Source organism: Bubalus bubalis, chromosome 3, assembly GCF_019923935.1.
Source record: "Bubalus bubalis isolate 160015118507 breed Murrah chromosome 3, NDDB_SH_1, whole genome shotgun sequence".
Taxonomy (NCBI): Eukaryota; Metazoa; Chordata; class Mammalia; order Artiodactyla; family Bovidae; genus Bubalus; species Bubalus bubalis.
The window spans coordinates 123810844-123831952 of record NC_059159.1 but is presented as its reverse complement, the minus strand read 5'-3'; the positions used below and the strand labels follow the sequence as shown (position 1 = coordinate 123831952).

The following is a 21109-nucleotide window of genomic DNA, read 5'->3' as shown; positions in this document are numbered from 1 at the left end:
CCGATCATTATTCCCAGTGATTCTTACAAAGGCCAAGGGATGCATGCAAGGCAGGTGTTACTTTTCAGAGATCTGGGGCTCAAGGATCGCTATGACTTGACCTAGGCCTCCTAACCCCGACTGCAGTAGAGTCCAAGACGTGCAAGTTGTCTGAAATTGAAGGAAACAGGGTTTTTAAATAATCTGTATATTTTAGAGCACACATATTTGTATATTCTACAGGTGTTCTGTGAACTGCAGTATCAGTACCTGACAAAAGGCAACTCCAAGCGTTTGATGAAATCTAACCAATGATACAAAGGGTAGCGAGGTGGGGACTTGGAAGGCCTAGGCCCACGTGCGACCTTGCCATCCATAACTGTCGATTCCCAGTGGTCCTCCCACAGGCTGTGCACTAGCAAAAGCGTTGGCTATTTGTGGCACGGCAAGGCCACCATACACCAAGGGTACGCTATTCCAGCAAGCGGAATCCCAAAGCCTGACGACAGGTGTGATGGGTGACCCTACACCTGCCCTGCGGCGGCGAACCGCTGCCAGGAGTTAGCCGGCATCACCTGACCCTCCGCGGGATTACCGAGAGGTGGTGCGGCCGCGTCTCCCTCACGTGACCGGGCTCGGCGGCGTCGACCGCGTCACGCCCCGCCCAGAGCTCTGGGTCGGTCAAGGTCTGCGCCTGCGCCGTCTCGCAGGCTCACCAACCTGCCTGCGGGCCGCAACCGGGCGTGGAAGCCGGGCGCCCGCGGCGATGGGTGAGTCGGGAGGCAGGCGAAAGGAAAACACGGCGTTCCCCCGGCCTCCGCGTGGAGTGAGTGGAAGCACGAAGGAGGCTCTGAGGAGGCCGTCTGCCCGGCCCTCTGGCTCGGTTGCTCGGCGCCCACCCCCGTCCGCGCGCGCGCGCACTGCCTCCCCTTGGTGCGTCCCGCTGTTCCCGCGCGCGCCATCCAGGGTGGGGTCCGCAGTCGCCGGGGCCAGCTCTACGCTCCCTGCTCTGCCGCCCTCCACCGGGCTTTTCCGGGCCGAGGGCGCCGTCTGGCTGCTGGCAAGAGCCTTTTCGGCAGAGGAGGCTGTGCGTTCATTTGGGCGCGCCCCGGGCGCGGAGGTGCCTCCCGGCGAGCCCTGAGAGCGGGGCGGGGAGGGGCCGGGCTTTGCCTGAGTCCCGGGAGAGCGGCGCTGGGACCGCTGAAGGGCCCTTGCTATCTCGGGGCCTGGGATTCCAGGACCTCTGGTTCCGTTGAATGTCAGGGACTGGAGAGGCCTGGACGATCCCGTCCACTCCCCTCCCCTCCCCCTTAACCACAGACCGGGGAAATGGACGCCAGGGAAGCGGTAAGTTCAGCTACCCGGCCAAACAATGCTTGTTCTGCGACACCATGTTGCTTCGCGTTGCGAGAAACTCCGTTGTACTAGGCTGGGTTTTTTCCGTGATGGTGGGGAAGTGGAGGTGGGCATTGTTGTTAATTGAAAATCTCTGTACCAATTACTAAGCTTATCTAGTAGCTTATCTAGGTGGAGCGTGTCGGTGCCTCAGCTGCGTTTACGCTTTTCTTTTTTGCCCCTTTCAGCTGTACACATTTGGTCTTAATCCCCACCTGCAGGCAGTGAAACAGAAGCCCTTAAGTAACTCTGTAGTGCCCTTGTTTTGAAAGAATTCCATAAAATCAAAAGGTGTCAGGACTGGGTGGGCCCGTTAGTGGTTCCAGAGCACAGGTTAGGCACTTTGGATCTGGAGTCACCTCGAGTGCATCCCAGGGAAAGATCACAAGCTGTTACCTTTAAGAGGGAGTGGATTTATCTGGTCTCTCCTTTGGTAGATTAAAGTTAGCCCAGAGAAATGGAATTTTTAAATTATAGACATTGCTTTGTATTTATAGTATCAAGATAGTGTCCTAACTAGAACTAGAATCCAGATTAATCTTGTTCTGAATGCTGACTCAGACGTGCTGACTTGTGGGAGTCAACATCCTTTGAGAATAACAGTTGCTTTCTCCCCAGTTTTTGCACACAGACCTTTGTGCTGGCTCACATCTCGGTCTTACCTCGTGGGCTGTAAATTACAGTGAGCACTTAGACTTTACACTGTTTTCTTCTGCCGCAGAAGTTTAATTGACACTTGGAGTTTAATGAAAGTCAGCTTAATTAACTTTGTTTCCTAATGTTGACATAGGTTGAGTGTTTTAGGTAGCAAACAAATGTAAAATTATGGCAAATAAGTTTTGCAATAAATTGCAAAGAATTATTATCCATGTTAAAGAATTTAAATATATAGATCAGTTTAGCAAAGAAATTTAGTCATGTTCACACTCTAGATAAACATGCAAAATTTTAAATTTTGCTACAGAAGACTATCCTGCACACTAGCCTGCCTTCTGTTGCTAAATTGAGAACCTGTTCACACTATCCTGGTGTGTAGGATGAAATGAGGGAGAAAGCTGTAAATCTGTGAAGTATGGAAAGATTTCATTATGTTTCTTTTTCCTAAGTCCAGGCTTATTTTTTAAAACTCTGAAACGGTAAATGTACACATGTTCTTCAGATTTCTTAAAATAATTCAGTACAGTAGTAAAGAAATAACTGGCTTCTATTAGCCACAGATTTCTGTTTGTTTAATAACAGACCCAAAGAGTCATGACAAAACTAATTGAAGTACTTTAATTTGCAAAATTTTGAAAAGTAATGCAAGTACCATTCCAGTCATTAAGGGTGAACATGAACAAAATTTTGTTGTTCAGGTGTACAAGTATCTTGGTTTGTGTTATCAAGGATGTATATTGTTAAATAGCTTGTAGGTTGTGACTTTATAATTTAGATTGTTATGTGTTTTGTATGCAAAAATGAAATTTTTTTACATTTACAAATTGTCACTGTGTTAATGGCAAATAACATACATGAATCTGGATGTTTTTGTTGATTTTAACATTGGTTATTCCTGAAACTGAAGAAGAGCGAGAGAAGCATTACATGGATATAAAGTATTTCTATGCTAAGTTGTTTTTAAAATGTTGGTTAATCTTAGATTGACAAGTGTAGTACTAGTAAGAGTTTGAACTCATGTCTGGCAGCTGAAACGATAAGAAGAAAGGATATAGAAGACTGATCGATGAATAATTATCAAACTCTAGGCCCTGGCAAACTTCTCAAGCATCTATAGGACAAATTTTCTTTAACTAAAAATGCTGTTGACGCCTTGAATTCGTTAAGAGCACAAAATGTAACCGAAGATCTGTTTTAAACAAATTAAAAAACTGTTGTGTTTTTTTTTTCCAGTTCTCCCAAAGTCAGATTTATGCACCTGCAAAAGTTGTGTGTGAAGGACAGCTGTCATACATGCAGATCGTATCCTGGATTAAGGGAGACAGCTGTTGAAAGGGGAGTTAGCACAGTCAGAAACAGGCTAATAAGTTTAAAAATTGAGTCTTCAAATACTACACGGCACAATGTCAATACTATATAGATTAGTTTTGGTATGAAGGAGGAAGTCTGTACAGCTTTTATCAAAAGCGCTTTTCCAGAAAAAGAGTCGAAATAGTGCAGTCAGCAGGTCAAGGAGGCCCCAGCTGGATACCAGATTGCAGCTTCTCATATCTGTGCTGGAAAATCCTGTTTTTCCTGGATGGACTAAAAGTTCAGAACAGACATTTTAACATTTCTGGCTTCATTTTAAGATCTCAGTTTCTTTCCTCCTCACTCTGTATTTCAGCATGATCCGGCAGAAAGATGGCCACTTTGAAAAGTCTGTGTTTTATTTTCTTTCTGTGGCGAGACTGTTATGGAGCCTGGCTACTTCAGGCTTGTGTACATCCATGACCAGTGTCCCACTGTGATCAAAAAACTTAGCAGTGGACTTGGTGAACTTGGCTGCTTGCTGCTGCTTTGTTCTCCCACTGATGAAGGTCAGCCTCAAGGTGTTTTTGTCATTCAACCTTTTCAGACTGGAGGGTAGTTGTCAGATATCAAGGTTCATCCCTGTAGGATCTTTCCTACACAAGAAAGATTCTCTTCTCCTGAGCATAAATTAAAGATATGCTGTGATGCACGAACCCTAAATAGGCCTGGACTCTGGAAAGGGTGCATGTCATCCCAAATCAAAGCCACTGTGGTGAAGAACAGGAGATGATACAGATGGTAAGGTAACCACCAATTAGACCAAAACTCTCCATGGAATGGCTTAAAAAGTAATAGTAAAGGTTTTGCTTAAAGCAAAATACATTGCCTTGAACACTCAAATTATGAAACAAAGAATACATAAAAGTAAGAAAATTCCCTTTAAGAAATTAGAAGAAAATAAGCCCAGAGCAGGAGAAATAAGATGATAAAGAAGAAAAACAAAATTTTTGAAAACTGAAACGTAGTAAAATTGGTAAATTTAAGAACTGGTTCTTTGCTGTGATGAGAGAAATGTAAATTAGGTAAACTGGCTACCCTGCTCAAGAAAAAGGGAATGTAGACACACAAGAGTAAAAGTGTTCTTTTAAATAACAAGTGCTTTATAAAACTAAATAAATCAGACTTTTTCTGTTCTGTCTAGGGAAATCCAGTTATCACAGTTGACTCTGGAAAGTGAACCTAACAGGCCAGTAACAATGGAAGAAATCGAGAAGGTCTTTGTAAAGCTGCCCTCCCCCAAAACACCGGGCCCAGATGGCGTTTCAGGTGACTTCTCTTAACTTTCAAGAAAAAGATAATTATGATAAGATTTAAATTGTTCACCAGCTTAAAGAAGGAAAAATGACAGAATTCTTTTACAAAGGGAATGGAACGTTGACATCTGAACTTTACACGAAGGTAGTACTGAAATCGGAAACTCAGTATGTTATGAATAATGATGTGAAATTTTAAAATATTAGAAAACTGTAGTGGTACATTAAAGGAATATTCCACTATGGCCAAGTAGGATTGCAAGGGTGACAGATTGTCAAGCAACGCACTAACGTATACACCAAACAGATACATCAGAAAAGAGCAGCAGTACTTTATCCTTGTCGAGCCATCTGTTGTGCTGTAGATTGCTTTCCTGGGTGCTTCCTATGTATTTCTTCAATTAATTGGCTGGCCTATGAGGTAGATAGCATTCTTATTTTATAAACAAGGAAACTAAGCCATAGGGACATGCAGTAACTTGCTGAAAGTCACACAGTATATACATAGTTCAACCAGGATTTGAACCCAGGCAGTTATCTGTACCTGTTAAATGTTACACTGGCTCTGTCTCCAGGGTCCATAGGATCCTCTCAGTAGCTTCCTGGAAGCAACTGACCAGAGTTCAAGATAGATTCCTAGCGTAGTGGTGGTGGAAAAGGGTGGAGGTGATCATAAAACAGGAATAAATGTGTATTCCCTTCTCATGTTTGAAAAAACGAAGAGGCCCTTATTAGTTGATTATTAGTGGCCAAAGCAAAAACAACACCCAGTTGTGGATGTAATGGGTAATAGAAGTAAAGTCTGAGGCTGTAAAGAGAAATATTGCATAGGAACCTGGAATGTAAGGTCCATGAATCAAGGCACATTGGAAGTGGCAAGAGTGAACAGGAGATGGCAAGAGTGAACATCAACATTTTAGGAATCAGTGAACTAAAATGGACTGGAATGGGTGATCTTAACTCAGATGACCATTATATCTAGTACTGTGGAAAAAAATCCCTTAGAAGAAATGGAGTAGCATCATAGTCAACAAAAGAGTCCAAAATGCAGTACTTGGATGCAGTCTCAAAAACGACAGAATGATCTCTGTTCCTTTCCAAGGTAAACCATTCAGTATCACAGTAATCCAAGTCTGTGCCCCAACCAGTAACGCTGAAGAGGCTGAAGCTGAAAGGTTCTATGAAGACCTACAAGACCTTCTAGAACTAACACCCAAAAAAGATGTCCGTTTCTTTATAGGGGGCTGGAATCCAAAAGTAGGAAGTCAAGAGCTACCTGGAGTAACAGGCAAATTTGCCCTTGGAATACAAAATGAAGCAGGTCAAAGGCAAACAGAGTTTTGCCAAGAGAACACACTGGTCATAGTAAATACCCTCTTCCAACAACACAAGAGAAGACTCTACACATGGACATCACCAGATAGTCAATATCGAAATCGGACTGATTATATTCTTTGCAGCCAAAGATGGAGAAGCTCTATACAGTCAGCAAAAACAAGACTAGGGGCTGACTGTGGCTCAGATCATGAACTCCTTATTGCCAAATTCAGACTTAAATCGAAGAAAGTAAGGAAAACCACTAGACCATTCAGGTGTGACCTGAATCAGATCCCTTACGATTATACAGTGGAAGTGACAAATACATTCAAGGGATTGATTAGACCTGATAGAGTGCCTGAAGAACTATGAACAGAGGGTCATGACATTGTACAGGAGGCAGTGATCAAGACTGTCCCCAAGAAAAAGAAATGCAAAAGGCAAGATGGTTGTCTGAGGAGGCCTTACAAATAGCTGAGAAAAGGAGAGAAGCGAAAGGCAAAGGAGAAAAGGAAAGATATACCCATTTAAATGTAGAGTTCCAAAGAATAGCAAGGGAGATAAGAAAGCCTTCCTCAGCGATCAATGCAAAGAAATAAAAACAATAGAATGGGAAAGACTAGAGATCTCTTCAAGAAAATTAGAGATACCAAGGGAACATTTCATGCAAAGATGAATACAATAAAGGATAGAAATGGTATGGACCTAACAGAAGCAGAAAATATTAAGAAGGGGTGGCCAGAATACACAGAAGAACTATACAAAAAATATCTTCATGATCCAGATAACCACTGTGATAGAGCCAAACATCCTGGAATGTGAAGTCAAGTGGGCCTTAGGAAGCATCACTACAAACAAAGCTAGTGGAGCGGATGGAATTCTAGTTGAGTTATTTCAAATCCTAAAAGATGATGCTGTGAAAGTGCTGCACTCAATATGCCAGCAAATCTGGAAAACTCAGCAGTGGCCACAGTGGCCACAGGACTGGAAAAGGTCAATTTTCAGTCCAATCCCAAAGAAAGGCAATGCCAAAGAATGTTCTGACTACTGCACAAGTGCTCTCATCTCACACACTAGCCAAGTCATGCTCAAAATTCTCCAAGCCAGGCTTCAATGGTACGTGAACCATGAACTTCCAGATGTTCAAGCTGGATTTAGAAAAGGCAGAGGAACCAGAGATCAAATCACCAACATCCAGTGGATCATCAAAACAGAAGAGAGTTCCAGAAAAACATCTCCTTTTGCTTTATTGACTACATCAAAGCCTTTGACTGTGTGGATCACTACAAACTGTGGAAAATTCTTCCAGAAATGTGAATACCAGACCACCTGACCTGCTTCTTGAGAAATCTGTATACAGGTCAAGAAGCAACAGAACTGGATATGGAACAACAGACCTGGTCCAAGTCGGGAAAGGAGTATGTGATGGCTGTATATTGTCACCCTTCTTATTTAACTTATATGCATAGTACACCATGCGAAATGCCGGGCCAGATGAAGCATAGGCTGGAATCAAGATTGCTGTGAGAAATACCAGTAACCTCAGATAGGCAGATGACACCATCCTTACGGCAGAAAGCAAAGAAGAACTAAAGAGCCTCTTGATAAAAGTGAAAGAGGAGAGTAGAAAAGTTGGCTTAAAACTCAGCATTCAGAAAACTAAGATCATAGCATCCAGTCCCATCATTTCATGACAAATAGATGGGGAAACAATGGAAACAGTGACAGATTTTATTTTGGGGGGCTCCAAAATCACTGTAGATGGTGACTGCAGCCATGAAATTAAAAGATGCTTGCTCCTTGAAAGAAAAGCTCCTTAAAAAGCAGAGACATTACTTTACCAACAGAGGTCTGTCTAGCTGAAGCTATGGTTTTTCCAGTAGTCATTTATGGATGTGAGAGTTGGACTATAAAGGAAGCTGAGCACCAAAGAATTGATGCTTTTGAACTGTGGTGTTGGAGAAGATTCTTGAGAGTCCTTTGGACTGCAGGGAGATCCAACCAGTCCATCCTAAAGGAAATCAGTCCTGAATATTCATTGGAAGGACTGATGCTGAAGCTGAAACTCCAATACATTGGCCACCTGATGCGAAGAATCAACTGATCAGAAAAGACCCTGATGCTGGGAAAGACTGAAGGCTGGAGGAGAAGGGGACGGCAGAGGATGAGATGGTTGGATGGCATCACTGACATGAGTTTGAGTAGGCTCCGGGAGTTGGTGCTGGACAGGGAGGCCTGGCATGCTGTAGTCCATGGGGTTGCAAGGAGTAACATGACTGAGCGACTGAACAGAGTGCTAGAAAAATGGAATCCATTTTTAATGGGAAACAAATTTCCTAGTAAATGGCAGGGGGCAGGGGCTTAAATTATCATTGTAGATGTACTAATTCTTAGAATGAATGCAGAGTGAAGTGTTGGGGGTTACAGTGTAATTTGTCAGATGAAATTGCGTAATGGCTCTGGGAAGACATTCTCCAGTTCATGTTTGCAGCCCAGTCCTGAAGATGGGCAAGGAGAGATGGTAAACAGATTACTTGAGTGGGAACAAATTTTACATGGTCTTTTTTTGTATCATGATGACTTGTTTCCCCACATAAGCTTGAAACTGCTAGGACTTGGTTATAAACAGTCAGATGATAAGAACCTCATGTTCCTGAAACCACAAGCCAGCGTCATGCTTCACATACTGGAGTCCCCACAAATGTCAGAGTGTAAGGATGTTTACTATTACCATAATTCAGTTTTGTTCAGCAAGTACATGCCAATCCGATAAGAAAGATGCATACTATAAAGGAGAAGGCAAAGTTGTTTGATATTTTATGTAGTGGAAATGAGCAGATCCACCAAAAAAAACTGAGAAATAGAGGCTGTTGGCCACCTTTAACCTTAATACACAGAAACTGGTAACTGTTTCATACGCAGACAAAGAGCAGAAAATTAATTGGAAGAAAATAACTCTTTCATAATAGGTACTAAAAAGGTAAGATACCTGGTCATGAGAAATTTCAAGATCTGTGAACAAAATTTTAAATGCTGCTAAGGTTTCTAAAAAGTAAATAGGAAGAAAGCACATCCTTGTACAGTTTTTTGTTTTTAAAGGTTCAATTTAAGAGAAAGTGACAGTTATTTAAATTTATAAAGTCACTTCTATGAAATTCCAAGATTTGGGGGAGGAATATGACAAAAATAGACTCAAGTTTACCTGGAAACTTAAATGAAAGTGGTAAATGAAAACCACAGAAGTTGTAGAAGGAAGTGTGGATTACTTATAATCCATGTTTATACTTCAAGAATAGTGAAGGCCTTCTGTGGAGCACACGAAACCTAGAAGCCAGAATCAATAGATGTCAGGTCAATATTAGGAACTTCAGTATCACAAAAATGATACAAAGTGGAGAAAGTATTTGCCACAACTTGGTTAATGTAACTAGGATTGATTTTCTTCAGATACGAAGAAATCTTACAAATTAACAAAAAAAATGCCTTCAGAAAAATTGATAATGTGAAATTTTATAGTAAAAGAAATTCAGATGGTCAATAAAGCATGACCTTCAGATGAAAAATGCTCAATTTTGATTAAAAAATTTCAGTGACAAGCTTTTTTTCACCCATCAGATGGGCAGAAATTACTGTTTCATATGTGGTATTGGAAATGGTAGGGAAACTAGGAACTTGCATACTCTTAATGGAAATGTAAATCACAGTAAGGTTTCTGGGGGCAATTTGGCATATCTTTCAAATTAAAATATACTGCTGCTGCTGCTGCTAAGTCGCTTCAGTCATATCCAACTCTCTGCGACCCCATAGACAGCAGCCCACCAGGCTCCCTGTCCCTGGGATTCTCCAGGCAAGAACACTGGAGTGGGCTGCCATTTCCTTCTCCAGTGCAGGAAAGTGAAAAGTGCTGCAGTCCATTCTAAAGACTTTACCCTACAGATAAACTTGTGAGAGTTCACCAGATGTAGTTACAAAGTTGCCCCTTGCAGCATTATTTAAAAGGAAAAAAATCATAAACAGTGACCATAAATAGGAGATAGAATAAATTACATATATCCATTTGATAAACTGCTATATGACCATTCAAAACACTGGGGTATCTGCTGCTGTTAGCAGATTTTTAAATGATGGAGAGGTTGGTGGGGATGAGATGCAGTGTGTGATTAGAGTCAGGCTGACTAGTAAAGAGGGTTTGTCAGTGGTCAGGCAGGAGATGAAGAGGACCTGGGCTAGGGCAGTGAGCCTGGAGGAGAGGACATATGTGTATTTCATTAATTACACTTTTATTTTTCTCTTAAGAAATATCTTTTTTAAATGTGTTTTTTTAGTTTATTTTATTGAAGCATGGTTGATTTAAGTGTTATTTTCTACAGCAGAGTAATTCCATTATCTAGCTCTATATATGTATATATACACTCTCTTTCATATTTATTACCATTGTGGCTTATCACAGGATATTGAACATAATTTCCTATGTATATGGTAGGACCTTGTTTATCCATTCTCTCTATAATAGCTTGCATCTGCTAATCCTAAACTGCTGCTCCATCCCTCTCCCAGCCCCCTCAGCAACCACAGTTTTTACCGTCCCTTTATTCCCCATCGTGATAGTACTAAGCAACATTTAGAGATAAGTCCCAGTCCTCCAGCCTCTGCCAGCGGTGACGTTTGTTCAGGTGAACACAGTGTTTGGTGTCCAGGGGTAGTGTGACTGCTCTGGTGATGGGGGCGAACAGTGAAAAGTTAGGACCCTGGCGCTGTCTCCTTTTACAGGTGTGACCAGCTGGCAGCAGGGAGAAGAGCGGACTCCTTTTATTACCTTCTTAAGGCAGGCTTTCCTTGGAGAAGGAAATGGCAGCCTACGCCAGTATTCTTGCCTGGAGAATTCCATGGACAGAGGAGCCTGGCAGGCTACAGTCCATTGGGCCTGCAGTGGTTTCCAGGCATAATTTTTCTCAACTGAGGGCATGTTTATCTTTTCTAATAGAAATGTGATAGCAAGCCAGCTCCAACTGCAAACAGCCATTGGGCTAGAGCATATAGATGTCATATTTTCTTCTTAATGTAGTCTGTCTTCTGGGAGACGGGCACACAGATCTTGGTATAACATGCCTAAGGAAAATAGTCTATTTCTATTGGCTTCACATGAGAAAGGGAAAAAACAAACCATAATAGCATCAGAGGGTCTTGGTATCATCATGAGGGTCTCTGGTAACGCAGGGCCTAGCCAGCTTTTGTGTTACTGACTGCCACTCATCCATCTCCCTCCACAGTAAGCTCCAGCCAGACATACTCCTAAGGAATGTGATCCTGCTGCTCCTTTGATAACAGGGCCTCCATTTTAGCCTGTGCTGCCTTTGGCCAAAATGTGCTTCACCCTTACGTACAACCAGAGTCCTATTCACCTTCCAGAGCCCTGCCCAGAAGTCATAGCCCACCCTGTCTTTCCCTCCAGACAGCTAATTAATGGCCCCTTCCTCTGTGGGGCCATATACTTTGTACATGTCCCTGTGGTTGCATTTATCACACTGTGATCCAGTTATTTGCATGTTGTATCTCCCCTGAGGCCAAGGTAATTTTTATCCCTAACCTCTGAACATTACAGGAGTTGAATAAATTGATTGAATTAAAATAAAATCTCTTAATAGACTGAGGAGACCAGTGTAAAAGCAGGCAAAGAAGGAATTCCTAACAGAAGTAAATGAAAATAACATCTTGATGATGTTATCATGCAAGTCTGAATGAAGCAAACAGAAGAACACAGTTCAGAACTCGCTGTGTCTGTGTCCCCAGCATACTACTGGGACCTGCCTGCTGTACTCTGCAGCTGACTTCTGCCCAGAGCACGGGTGGGCAGCCATGGCTGGTTGCACGTGTGGAAGCAGCCTCAAGGAGGCACAGCAATTTGCCTTTGGTCACTTGGGAACTTATCACGTCCCCCTGTCACTGTTGGCCTTTTGTCCTCCTGGTTAGACCTTTAGATTTATCACTGTCTCCAGCTAATTCAACTTGAAAAATATAGAAAGGGAAAATATAGCATTATCATTAAATCAGAAAATATAAAACTAATTTTGGCTTTTCTATTTCTTATCTAAATAATAAAAACGTGATTGTGCCATGTCAATAAAAGTATTCTCCCTTATTTTTTATTTTTTCTGTGATACTTTATTGATCAAAAGAAGGACTCGCTGCTGTCCAACACTTAACACCATTAAAAATTCAAATTAATCTACTGAGCCTTAAATGTAAATACTCCTTCATTTTTAGTACCTGTGTGACATCCTGTCGGTTGGCCACGTCTTCATCTGTGCAGTGCGTGCCTTTCTGTTCCACATTTTGACTCTGTATTTCTGTTAAGAGCACTGTCGTATTCGTCCTGTAGTTGAGTCTTTGTGTACCTCTTCTATTAATAACTGTTTGCCTAGGCTGTATTTCTAGAAGGAAAATTAGAGTCGTGTAGGTGTGTTCTGTATTTTCTGTCCCATGTCTGTGGCTTCTGCACGTGTGAACTGAACATACGCTTTCTGATTGTGCCCCTCACTCTGCACTCTGCTCCACCTTCACATGATGACATTTCTCTTTAACACCTTTTGTCCTGAATGGTTAGCAGTTTACAGCAGCATGTGTGTGGTATGGGGACGAAAGAACAATAAATTTGTTTGGGAAGGGGGGTGGTTTTATTTTGGTCATATGTCAAAGACCTAGATGGTTTATGTAGCCTATTTTATTCTTGTAATTACTTATAATTGAAACCCTTATATGTATTCTTTTCTAGGTATGTGGTTAAAAAAAGAAAAAATGTATCCTAAGATTTACCATCTTAACCAATTTTAAGTATAAATTCAGTAACATTAAGTGTATTTACATTGCTATAAAACAGACCTCCAGAAGTTTTCATCTTGCAGAACTGTACACATTAGTGAACAGTATAACTCTGTTCCCACCTCCCCCAGCCTCTGGTAACCACCATTCATTCCACTTTTCGTCTTTATGAATTTGACTACTTTAGGTACTTGTGTAAGTGGAATTACGTGGTTATTTGTCCTTTTATAACTTGTTTATTTCCCCTTATCCTCACAGTTGATTCATGTTGTAGCATGCAACAGGATTTCCTTCCTTTTTAAGGCCACATAATATTCTTTTGTGCGTATATACCACGTTTTGTTTATGCATCCAGACACTGGGGTTGCTTTCACCTCTTGGCTCTGTGAAAAGTTCTGTGAACTTGAATGTGCAGAAATCTCTTGGAAACCCTGCGATGAATTCTTTTGGATGTGTACCCAGAAGTGGGATTGGTGATGGTATCATATGGTAGTTCTGTTTTTAATTTTTTGAAGAACTGCCATACTGTTTTCCATAGTGGTTGCACCATTTTGCATCCCCACTAAACAGTTGTTCTTTTCTTTCTTTTTTACTAGCAGCTGTCCTAATGAGTATGAGGTCTTCATTTGCATTTCTCTGACAATAAGTGATATTGAGCATCTTTTTGTATGTCTGTTGGTCATTTTGTATATCTTTGGAGAAATGTCTGTTCAAGTCCTTTGCTTGTTTTTAATTAGGTTGTAGATGACTGGCAAGGAGTAATCTGGCTCTTTTTAGAAAGCGTATGTATTCCAGGGGTAGGACGTTGCCTTCATTCTATTCAGTGGGCTAAGCCTATGTATTTAGGCTTCAGATCTTTTTCAGCATGGTCTGGTACAGCCAGTCTGTCCCAGGACAGCCTACCAAAGTCACTGCCATCTGTGGTGTGACAACAGGAACATGAACTCTGGAGGCAGACTTCATTTCAAGATGCCAGCTCCACCAGTTACTAACTGTATCTTGGATGAAGGGGATATTGGTTTTTCATTTGTAAAACTGGGAATGTAATGTTTATGGAGTTGTTTTTGAGAATTAAATATGTGAAGAGTGTATAGTATATACCTGCAGGCTCTCTTTGATCCTGTTCTCCCAGCCTCCACTTCACAAAGTATATACTTGCTGTCCCTTACCTGTGTTCCCACAGTAGATATTTATCATAGAAGGTATTACACTGAAGTGATTGTCTACCTTGGCAGTCCTCTGTTAGATTGCAAGTTCCTTGTCTTTGAATCTGTGGCACTTAGCAGAGGACCTAGTTTACAGTAGATACTAAGTAAGTGTTAGCAAACAGAATGATCGAATGTGTGTCTTGTTATATTATTACTTACAAGAGCCCTTTGAATCTGTTTCAGAAGGATAATCGCATGTACCATTATGTAGTTTAGGCATTACATATGATCTAGTCCAGTGGTTCTCAAATTTTTTGGTCCCTTTACAAACTTAAAAAAATTTTGTGGACCCCCCCCCCCCCAAAGAGCCTTTATTTGTATGGACTAATATTCATGGTCTTAGAAATAAAAACAAAATTTTTAAATATTTATTAATTCACTTCAGAATAACAGCAATAAACCCATTACATGTTAACATAAGCAACATGTTTTCATGAAAAATAATTATTTTCCCTCCCCAAAAATTAATGAGAAATACGTTTTACAGTTTTGTAAGTCTCTTTAATGTCTGGCTTAAAAGGTCAGTGGCATCTCATATCTACCTCTGCATTTGATCTGTTGTGGTAAATTGATTTGGTTGAAGTATATGCAGAAAATCCAGCCTTACGCAGATATGTAGCTGGAAAAAGGAGGACCCCGTGGACTGCTGAAAGGGCCTCAGGCCGCACCCCGCCCCCCGCCCAAATGTGTAATAGAGTCAAAAAATTGGAGGAAGGATTAGGGGAATTTTTCATATGTTTAGTACTGTATATAAAGGTTTACCTATTATCATTTTGTTGTTTGTAGGTTAGAAAAGTCCTTTGTGACGGAGAAAGATCTTAAGCAACATGATGGATTCAGAAGCTCATGAAAAGAGGCCCCCAATCCTAACATCTTCAAAGCAAGATATAGCACCTCATATTGCAACTGTTAGTGAAATGAAGCATTACCTGTGTGGCTGCTGTGCAGCATTCAACAACATAGCAATCACATTTCCCATTCAGAAGGTTCTCTTTCGGCAACAGCTGTATGGAATCAAAACCCGGGATGCGATACTTCAGTTGAGGAGGGACGGATTTCGAAACTTGTATCGCGGAATCCTCCCCCCATTAATGCAGAAGACAACCACACTGGCACTTATGTTTGGTCTGTATGAGGATTTATCTTGCCTTCTCCGTAAGCATGTCAGTACCCCAGAGTTTGCAACCCGCAGCATGGCCGCAGTCCTTGCAGGGACAACAGAAGCAATTTTCACTCCACTGGAAAGAGTCCAAACATTGCTTCAGGACCACAGGCATCATGACAAATTTACAAACACTTACCAGGCTTTCAAGGCACTGAAATGCCATGGAATTCGAGAGTATTATCGAGGCTTGGTGCCCGTTCTCTTCCGTAACGGATTCAGCAATGTCCTTTTTTTTGGCCTTCGAGGTCCTATAAAGGAGCACCTGCCTACAGCAACGACTCACAGTGCTCATTTGGTCAATGATTTTATCTGTGGAGGCCTGTTGGGTGCCATGTTGGGAATCTTGTTTTTTCCAGTTAATGTTGTAAAAACTCGCATGCAGTCTCAAATCGGTGGGGAATTTCAGTCTTTCCCCAAGGTTTTCCAAAAAATCTGGCTAGAACGGGACAGGAAACTGACAAACCTTTTCCGAGGTGCCCATCTGAATTACCATCGGTCCCTCATCTCTTGGGGCATAATTAATGCGACTTATGAGTTCTTGTTAAAGATTATATGAAAGAAATTGGTTCAATGCCATTTGTCGACTGAATAGACCTAAGATGGATGCAATTCGGCCTTGTTTCTAATGGGCCAAATACAAATTGGTGTCCATATCCAGGGCCCAGTGAACTCTGGGCAAAGCTATTTTCCTTAAGCCCCAACAAATTCAGAATAAATGGTTTCAGTAGGAAAATTTAAAGGTTTTTTTTTGAGCGGGGTGGGATTTTTTAAATCATTATCTGAGACCTTTAGGCTAGTTGCCTTATTACTAGCTGTCTCTCATAGCTTTTGACAAGGAAACAGCCAGCCAAGGTATGATTTTCTTTTCCAGAAGTCTTCTGTACTGAAACATAAGTGGCCATGACCAGCCAGAGAAAAGGCTCTTAGGGTCCCATGAATTCTCAAACTTACTTCTGTTACTCCATTTCTTGCTTCTCTGCTCTTAGGAGGAGTTGCAAAGGGTAGTTTTTGTGACCTTAAGCATGTACATGGTAGAACAATGGAGCAGAACAGAGAAGAAAAATAGTTTATTATGTGTAGGCTTTTCATGATAAATTGCTTGTATTCATTTTGAAACTAAGCACCTCTTGTGATGGTCATTATGTGAGTTATTTGTCTAGACATGGTAGACTCAAGCATCTAAGGTTTGCTTTCTAGGGTTGAAAGTTTTCTCTGTAGTTCTGAACGTGACTTTAAACCTTTCCAAAATATTTTTATATTTCACTTATTTCATTGCCAAAAGATCTGGAGACTTAAATTTTGTTAATTTTGTTTCATCCCATTAAGTTTCATATTGCAGGTATCCCCCACTTTTCCAGAGTTTCCTTTATGCCACTTTGCTTTTACATAAGACCTACATTAGTACCTATTTTCACTAACTAAAAGTTGATTTTTGCTTTTACAAAAAGTAATTGCTTCTTCACTTTATGCCATTTTGACTTACGAAAGGTTCCATGGGAATGCAGGGGAAACCTATAATTGTATTTCAGATCTAGCTCTGTTAAGCTCAACTTCTTTGAATTGTTTTTGACAACTTAGTGAAGAACTTTGAAGTTTTTTTTTCATTTTTTCCTTTGAGTATTAGTTTGTCATTTTCAAGTATCCTATTCTCTTGAAACTCTCTTTAAAAAACAACAAAAGTGCTTCCATTGTATTTTGGAAGTCTATTAATCGGACCTCAGATTTTTTTTTTTTTTTTTTTCTGGTTTCGAAGTGTTCCAGAGGAGGAGGAGAAAAAACTCAGGATAACTTTCACCCACAGTATTAAGCTGTCTTTTTTATTTTACTCTTGGAAATAGAAACTTCTTTTAGGATCTTTACATTTTGGGAACTCAGTTTTACCATTTTATCATTTAAATAGTAAGACAGTTTAAGAGGATAAGGCTTAAATAAAGATATTTGAAATATTTTAAATTCAAGAAGTTGGTGATAGCTGGGTAGCATAGTTATCCCTTACCTAACAGACAAAAATTTGCTTGTCAGAGGAATCAGATTTTAAAATATTTTCTTCCAGATAAAAAAGCAAAGTGATTCTTTCAGTTGGTATTGAATAACTAGTAAAACATACCAGATATCCCAGAAAAATGGTTAATCAGTTTTTTAAAAATCCACATCTGTAAGTATTATGTAGTTAAGATTGCTTTCTAGCATTTGACATGGGCAGAGCACCTAGCTATTATCACCAGTTTTTCATCTTTCTGGATAATTGCATGTGAATATGTGCACATACTGACCAAAATAAATCCAGGGCCTCAAATGATAGTTTATTCAGTTTCTGGACAGATAGTCCAACAAAGATGTTTACCTCTCAGTGCAGGATGGCTGGTCAGGTGACAGGACCATCATCCTTCCGCTGTGAAGGATGGGGGGCGGTGTCAAGTGTTTGCCAGGTGGTAATGAAGCTCGCCAGCTTTACAGAGGCTCTTTGGGAATGTTGTGCTGGAAATGGCAGTTTATTCGAGAAACGAGGTGCAGGTGCAAGGATTTGAAAAAATAAGAATTTAACGCCAAATAAATGAGAGTAGCATCTTTTGGCCTATGGAACAGAGTCAGGATTTAAAACAGATTGAATTTCAGGGATGGGTGGCAAAGGCACTGTGGTGCCTGAACCTCTCGTTCTCTTGTGTGTCCCACGCTCGGGGGCATATCTGGGTGCTCAGCATGTGGTGGGCGAGTCAGCCTGGGGTCACGTCCTGGCCCTGACTCTCCTGGCGTTCAGTTCTACAGGGCTTCCTTTTGCCTATACACTCCATGTAGGTGATAGAAATCTAAATTCTAAAGCACTTTTGTGAAATAGAAGTGAAGTGAGAATTGGAAGGCTGCTTTGGTTTCTGCTATCTCAAATATGTGGCATTTAAAAACAATAAATATTTTTTAATGAATTTAACTCACTTTATTGATTTGTCACTTTTTACAGCTTTTGAAGACCAAACTGCAAATACATTACCAGGGATGGTTTTGTGTTGTCCTGTAGTTTCTTAAATTTGACAGAAAACTCAACAGAACTTGTGGTAGCCAACAGCTTTGTCTGAAATTTAAAAGAAGTCAAAATGTGTTATTAGTAAGTAAGAGATTCTAACTATTGTTTTTACCTTCAGTGTGAACTAGTATGGTAATAATTTTGAAAAGGCAAATAATGATCGAATGACTTTATCTGAAAAGCTTTAAAAGTGGCCTTTCTGTTACATATGTGGTGCAGACGGCTCAGAGCACAGGGCAGTTCGGGTCTTGCCTCCTATACTTCATTCTGATGCCACCAAAAATATGTTATAGAGTCTATACTAAACACCCTTAGAGTGGTATGAGCCCTCAGGACTGCACTACAGAGTAAACACAACCTCTATATGGTGGCAAGTGTGTCTTCGTTTCTTTTATGGTCGGAGATAGTTGGTGCTTTTGTTTAAGTAATAGTTAATATTACATATAATCACCTGCTATATATTGTGAACTGTGCAATGAAACAGAACTGTGTGTATATAATCAGCTTTGGAGACCTGAAATTCCCTAGCTTGATAACATGGTGAGACTCAGTTATCAGGCAATACAGACCTTAAGATGACGACGACGGTGGTCCTGGAGGCCTTTACGGTAAGCCAGTCATACTGACCAAGACTATTCAGTGTAGGTGAAGTACTGTCGTGTGAGGGGTATGCAGTCAAAATGAAGGTGCAGTGGCGATCACATTTAAAGACAGGGTAAGCACTCGGACTTGATTCTTTGAAAATAATCTGTTTTCTCATGTGCTTATAAATGAGTATCAAAGACTTGAATAGGCATTCTCCTTAAATTTGAGGATTTTTAGTTTTTAATGCTGCCTTTTTGCCTAATACTGAATATATGCTTGCCTGAATGGCTCCCAAATTGTGGGGGAGTCTCTATATGTTTGCTTTTTTAAAGTTTCATTATTAAAAGTGGTTAAGCACACAAAGCTGGTTTTGTTTGATATTTTCAGTTTTGTGACTATATCAGTTTAAATGAAATCTGTTAAATGTTTCAGAGTTAATGTGCTTCTTTTGGTATTTCTGTTTGGAATAAAGTTTTTTTGTTTTTTTTTTTAAGTCCTTTCTATTTGGTCTTCTCTTGTGGTTGGGTTACGGTTACTAGCACTTTGCTTTCTGTAGTAGGTTAGTCTCTTAGTCTTTTTCTTGGTAGACCATTTAGCATGCTACCGTGACTCCGCCTCATACCTTTGTAGGTAAAACAGTTCTTCACTGATCCATTTTGTTTGGTCAAGAAAAGTTACAAATAAGTTTCTTTTCGAAATAGGTTGACTGCAAAGCATTTTTTTTTTTTTTTTAAGGAATTTTCCAAATTAACTTTTCCCTTACTGAGTATAAACTGTCTTGGTAAATTCAGCTTATTAATACTTTGTATTATAATAATGTATCTTCAGGTCATGCTTATTCCCAAGCTAAATGGTCTGGATATGGGTGCTTTCTGAGCTTGTTATATCTGCTTTTCATTTTGCTTGTTTCTGTTAGGAGACTGTGAAATCATATGAGCTACACTGTTGGTTTACACATTAAATTGTAAGGCGCTCCCTGACCCTTACAAAGGGATAGTTGAGCTTCCCTGATGAGGGACCACCAGATGAGGAAGCAGTTGCCATACATTAATAATTACTCTAAAACATTCCAGTTTTAGAATTTTTAAAGACATTTATCATAAAAGTGAATATCCTGAACTCTAGAATTGATGAAAGGGGTGTTCAGCACGTCTTCTGATAAAATGTCATTGTAAACTGCCTGCAGAGTGAAGGGAGTAGAGAGCATTTCTCACAGTGTGATGCGGGGTGGGGGGCCTGGGGAGGTCTGCAGCTGCAGCACCTCCCAGTCTCCAAAGGCTGATCCCAGCTTCCTTCCTTCCGAATCTAGTTTCCAGTAGGGAGCTTTTTCTGCGGATGACTGTATCTGATTCTGAAGTAGAAATGGATAAAATAGGATTTATCAGGGTTCTCCTCTCCCTTCAGTCCATTCTTCATTATTTCTGTATTTTTTTTAGATCAAGTGATCCAGGCCCTGTCTCCCTTGTTGTCATCTGCAGCTAAAGCTGCCCTGCCCAGCCAATGGGGACTTCTGTATTCTCTGGTCTCCCAGCCTTGCCCATGCGGAGTCCCGCTGTACTGGTTCACTCAGTAAGTCCTGCTTGATTGCCTCCAGATCTCAGCTCAGATGTCACTTTCTCAGGGTTGTCAGCTTACACTTAAGGACCAATTCGGATTCCCCTCTTACATACTCTTGTGGTACCATATTCCTGTGCTGTTTTCATAGCACTTACCTATTTTATTTATATTGTCATTATTTGATGCCTTAGCCTGGTGGCTCAGACGGTAAAGCATCTGCCTGCACTGCTGGAGAACCCGGGTTCGATCCCTGGGTCGGGAAGATCCCCTGGAAAAGGAAATGGCAACCTACTCCTACAGTACACTTGCCTGGAAAATCCTGTGGACAGAGGAGCCTGGTAGGCTACCGTTCATGGGGTCGCAAAGAGTTGGACATAACTGAGCGACTTTACTTACTTAGCTTTTCAAATGTCAGCTCCACAAGGCAGAGACTGATCTAATCAGTTTCCACAGTTGCAAGCACCTGGCACAGTGCTTTACACCTGGTAGATATCTGATAAATACTTCTTTTAAGAATCAAGAGAGTGAAGGGACATATGAATATTCAGCATCACAGCAATCTGGAATATCCTGTCTGACTTTCATTCCTTGATGGGTCATAGAAGTTTTTGGAAACATTTTAACACTACTCGGGCTGCTATAATGAAATAACATAGACTGAATGGCTTAAGGGGTTTCCCTGGTGGCTCAGTGGTAAAGAATCCTCTTGCCAATGCAGATGTGCCTTTGATCCTGGGTTGGGAAGATCCCCTGGAGAATGAAATCGCAATCTATTCCAGTATTTTTGCCTGGAGAATCCCAT

The 21109-nt window shown here is 40.9% G+C and overlaps 1 protein-coding gene across 8 annotated transcripts; it reads left to right on the top strand.

Annotated features, from left to right (window-relative positions):
- Positions 1-552: 552 nt before the first annotated feature.
- On the top strand, positions 553-19243 carry SLC25A51 (solute carrier family 25 member 51). Of its 8 annotated transcripts, XM_006063470.4 has the most exons (4): positions 553-912; positions 3265-3390; positions 4526-4650; positions 14768-14792. In XM_006063470.4, exons 1-4 carry the CDS (start codon positions 746-748, stop codon positions 14770-14772), a joined length of 423 nt encoding a protein of 140 aa, XP_006063532.3. In that variant the 5' UTR covers positions 553-745; the 3' UTR covers positions 14773-14792. The 8 variants fall into 8 exon arrangements, with proteins under 8 accessions (XP_006063532.3, XP_006063534.3, XP_006063535.3 ...); XM_006063472.4 differs by lacking the exon at positions 3265-3390 and having other exon boundaries at positions 553-749; positions 14768-19243; XM_006063473.4 differs by lacking the exon at positions 3265-3390 and having other exon boundaries at positions 14768-19243.
- Positions 19244-21109: the final 1866 nt, after the last annotated feature.

What these genes read in the sequence shown, in the direction of transcription:
- SLC25A51 (XM_006063476.4), top strand. Translation starts at nt 14,809, where the DNA reads ATGATGGATTCAGAAGCTCATGAAAAGAGGCCCCCAATCCTAACATCT.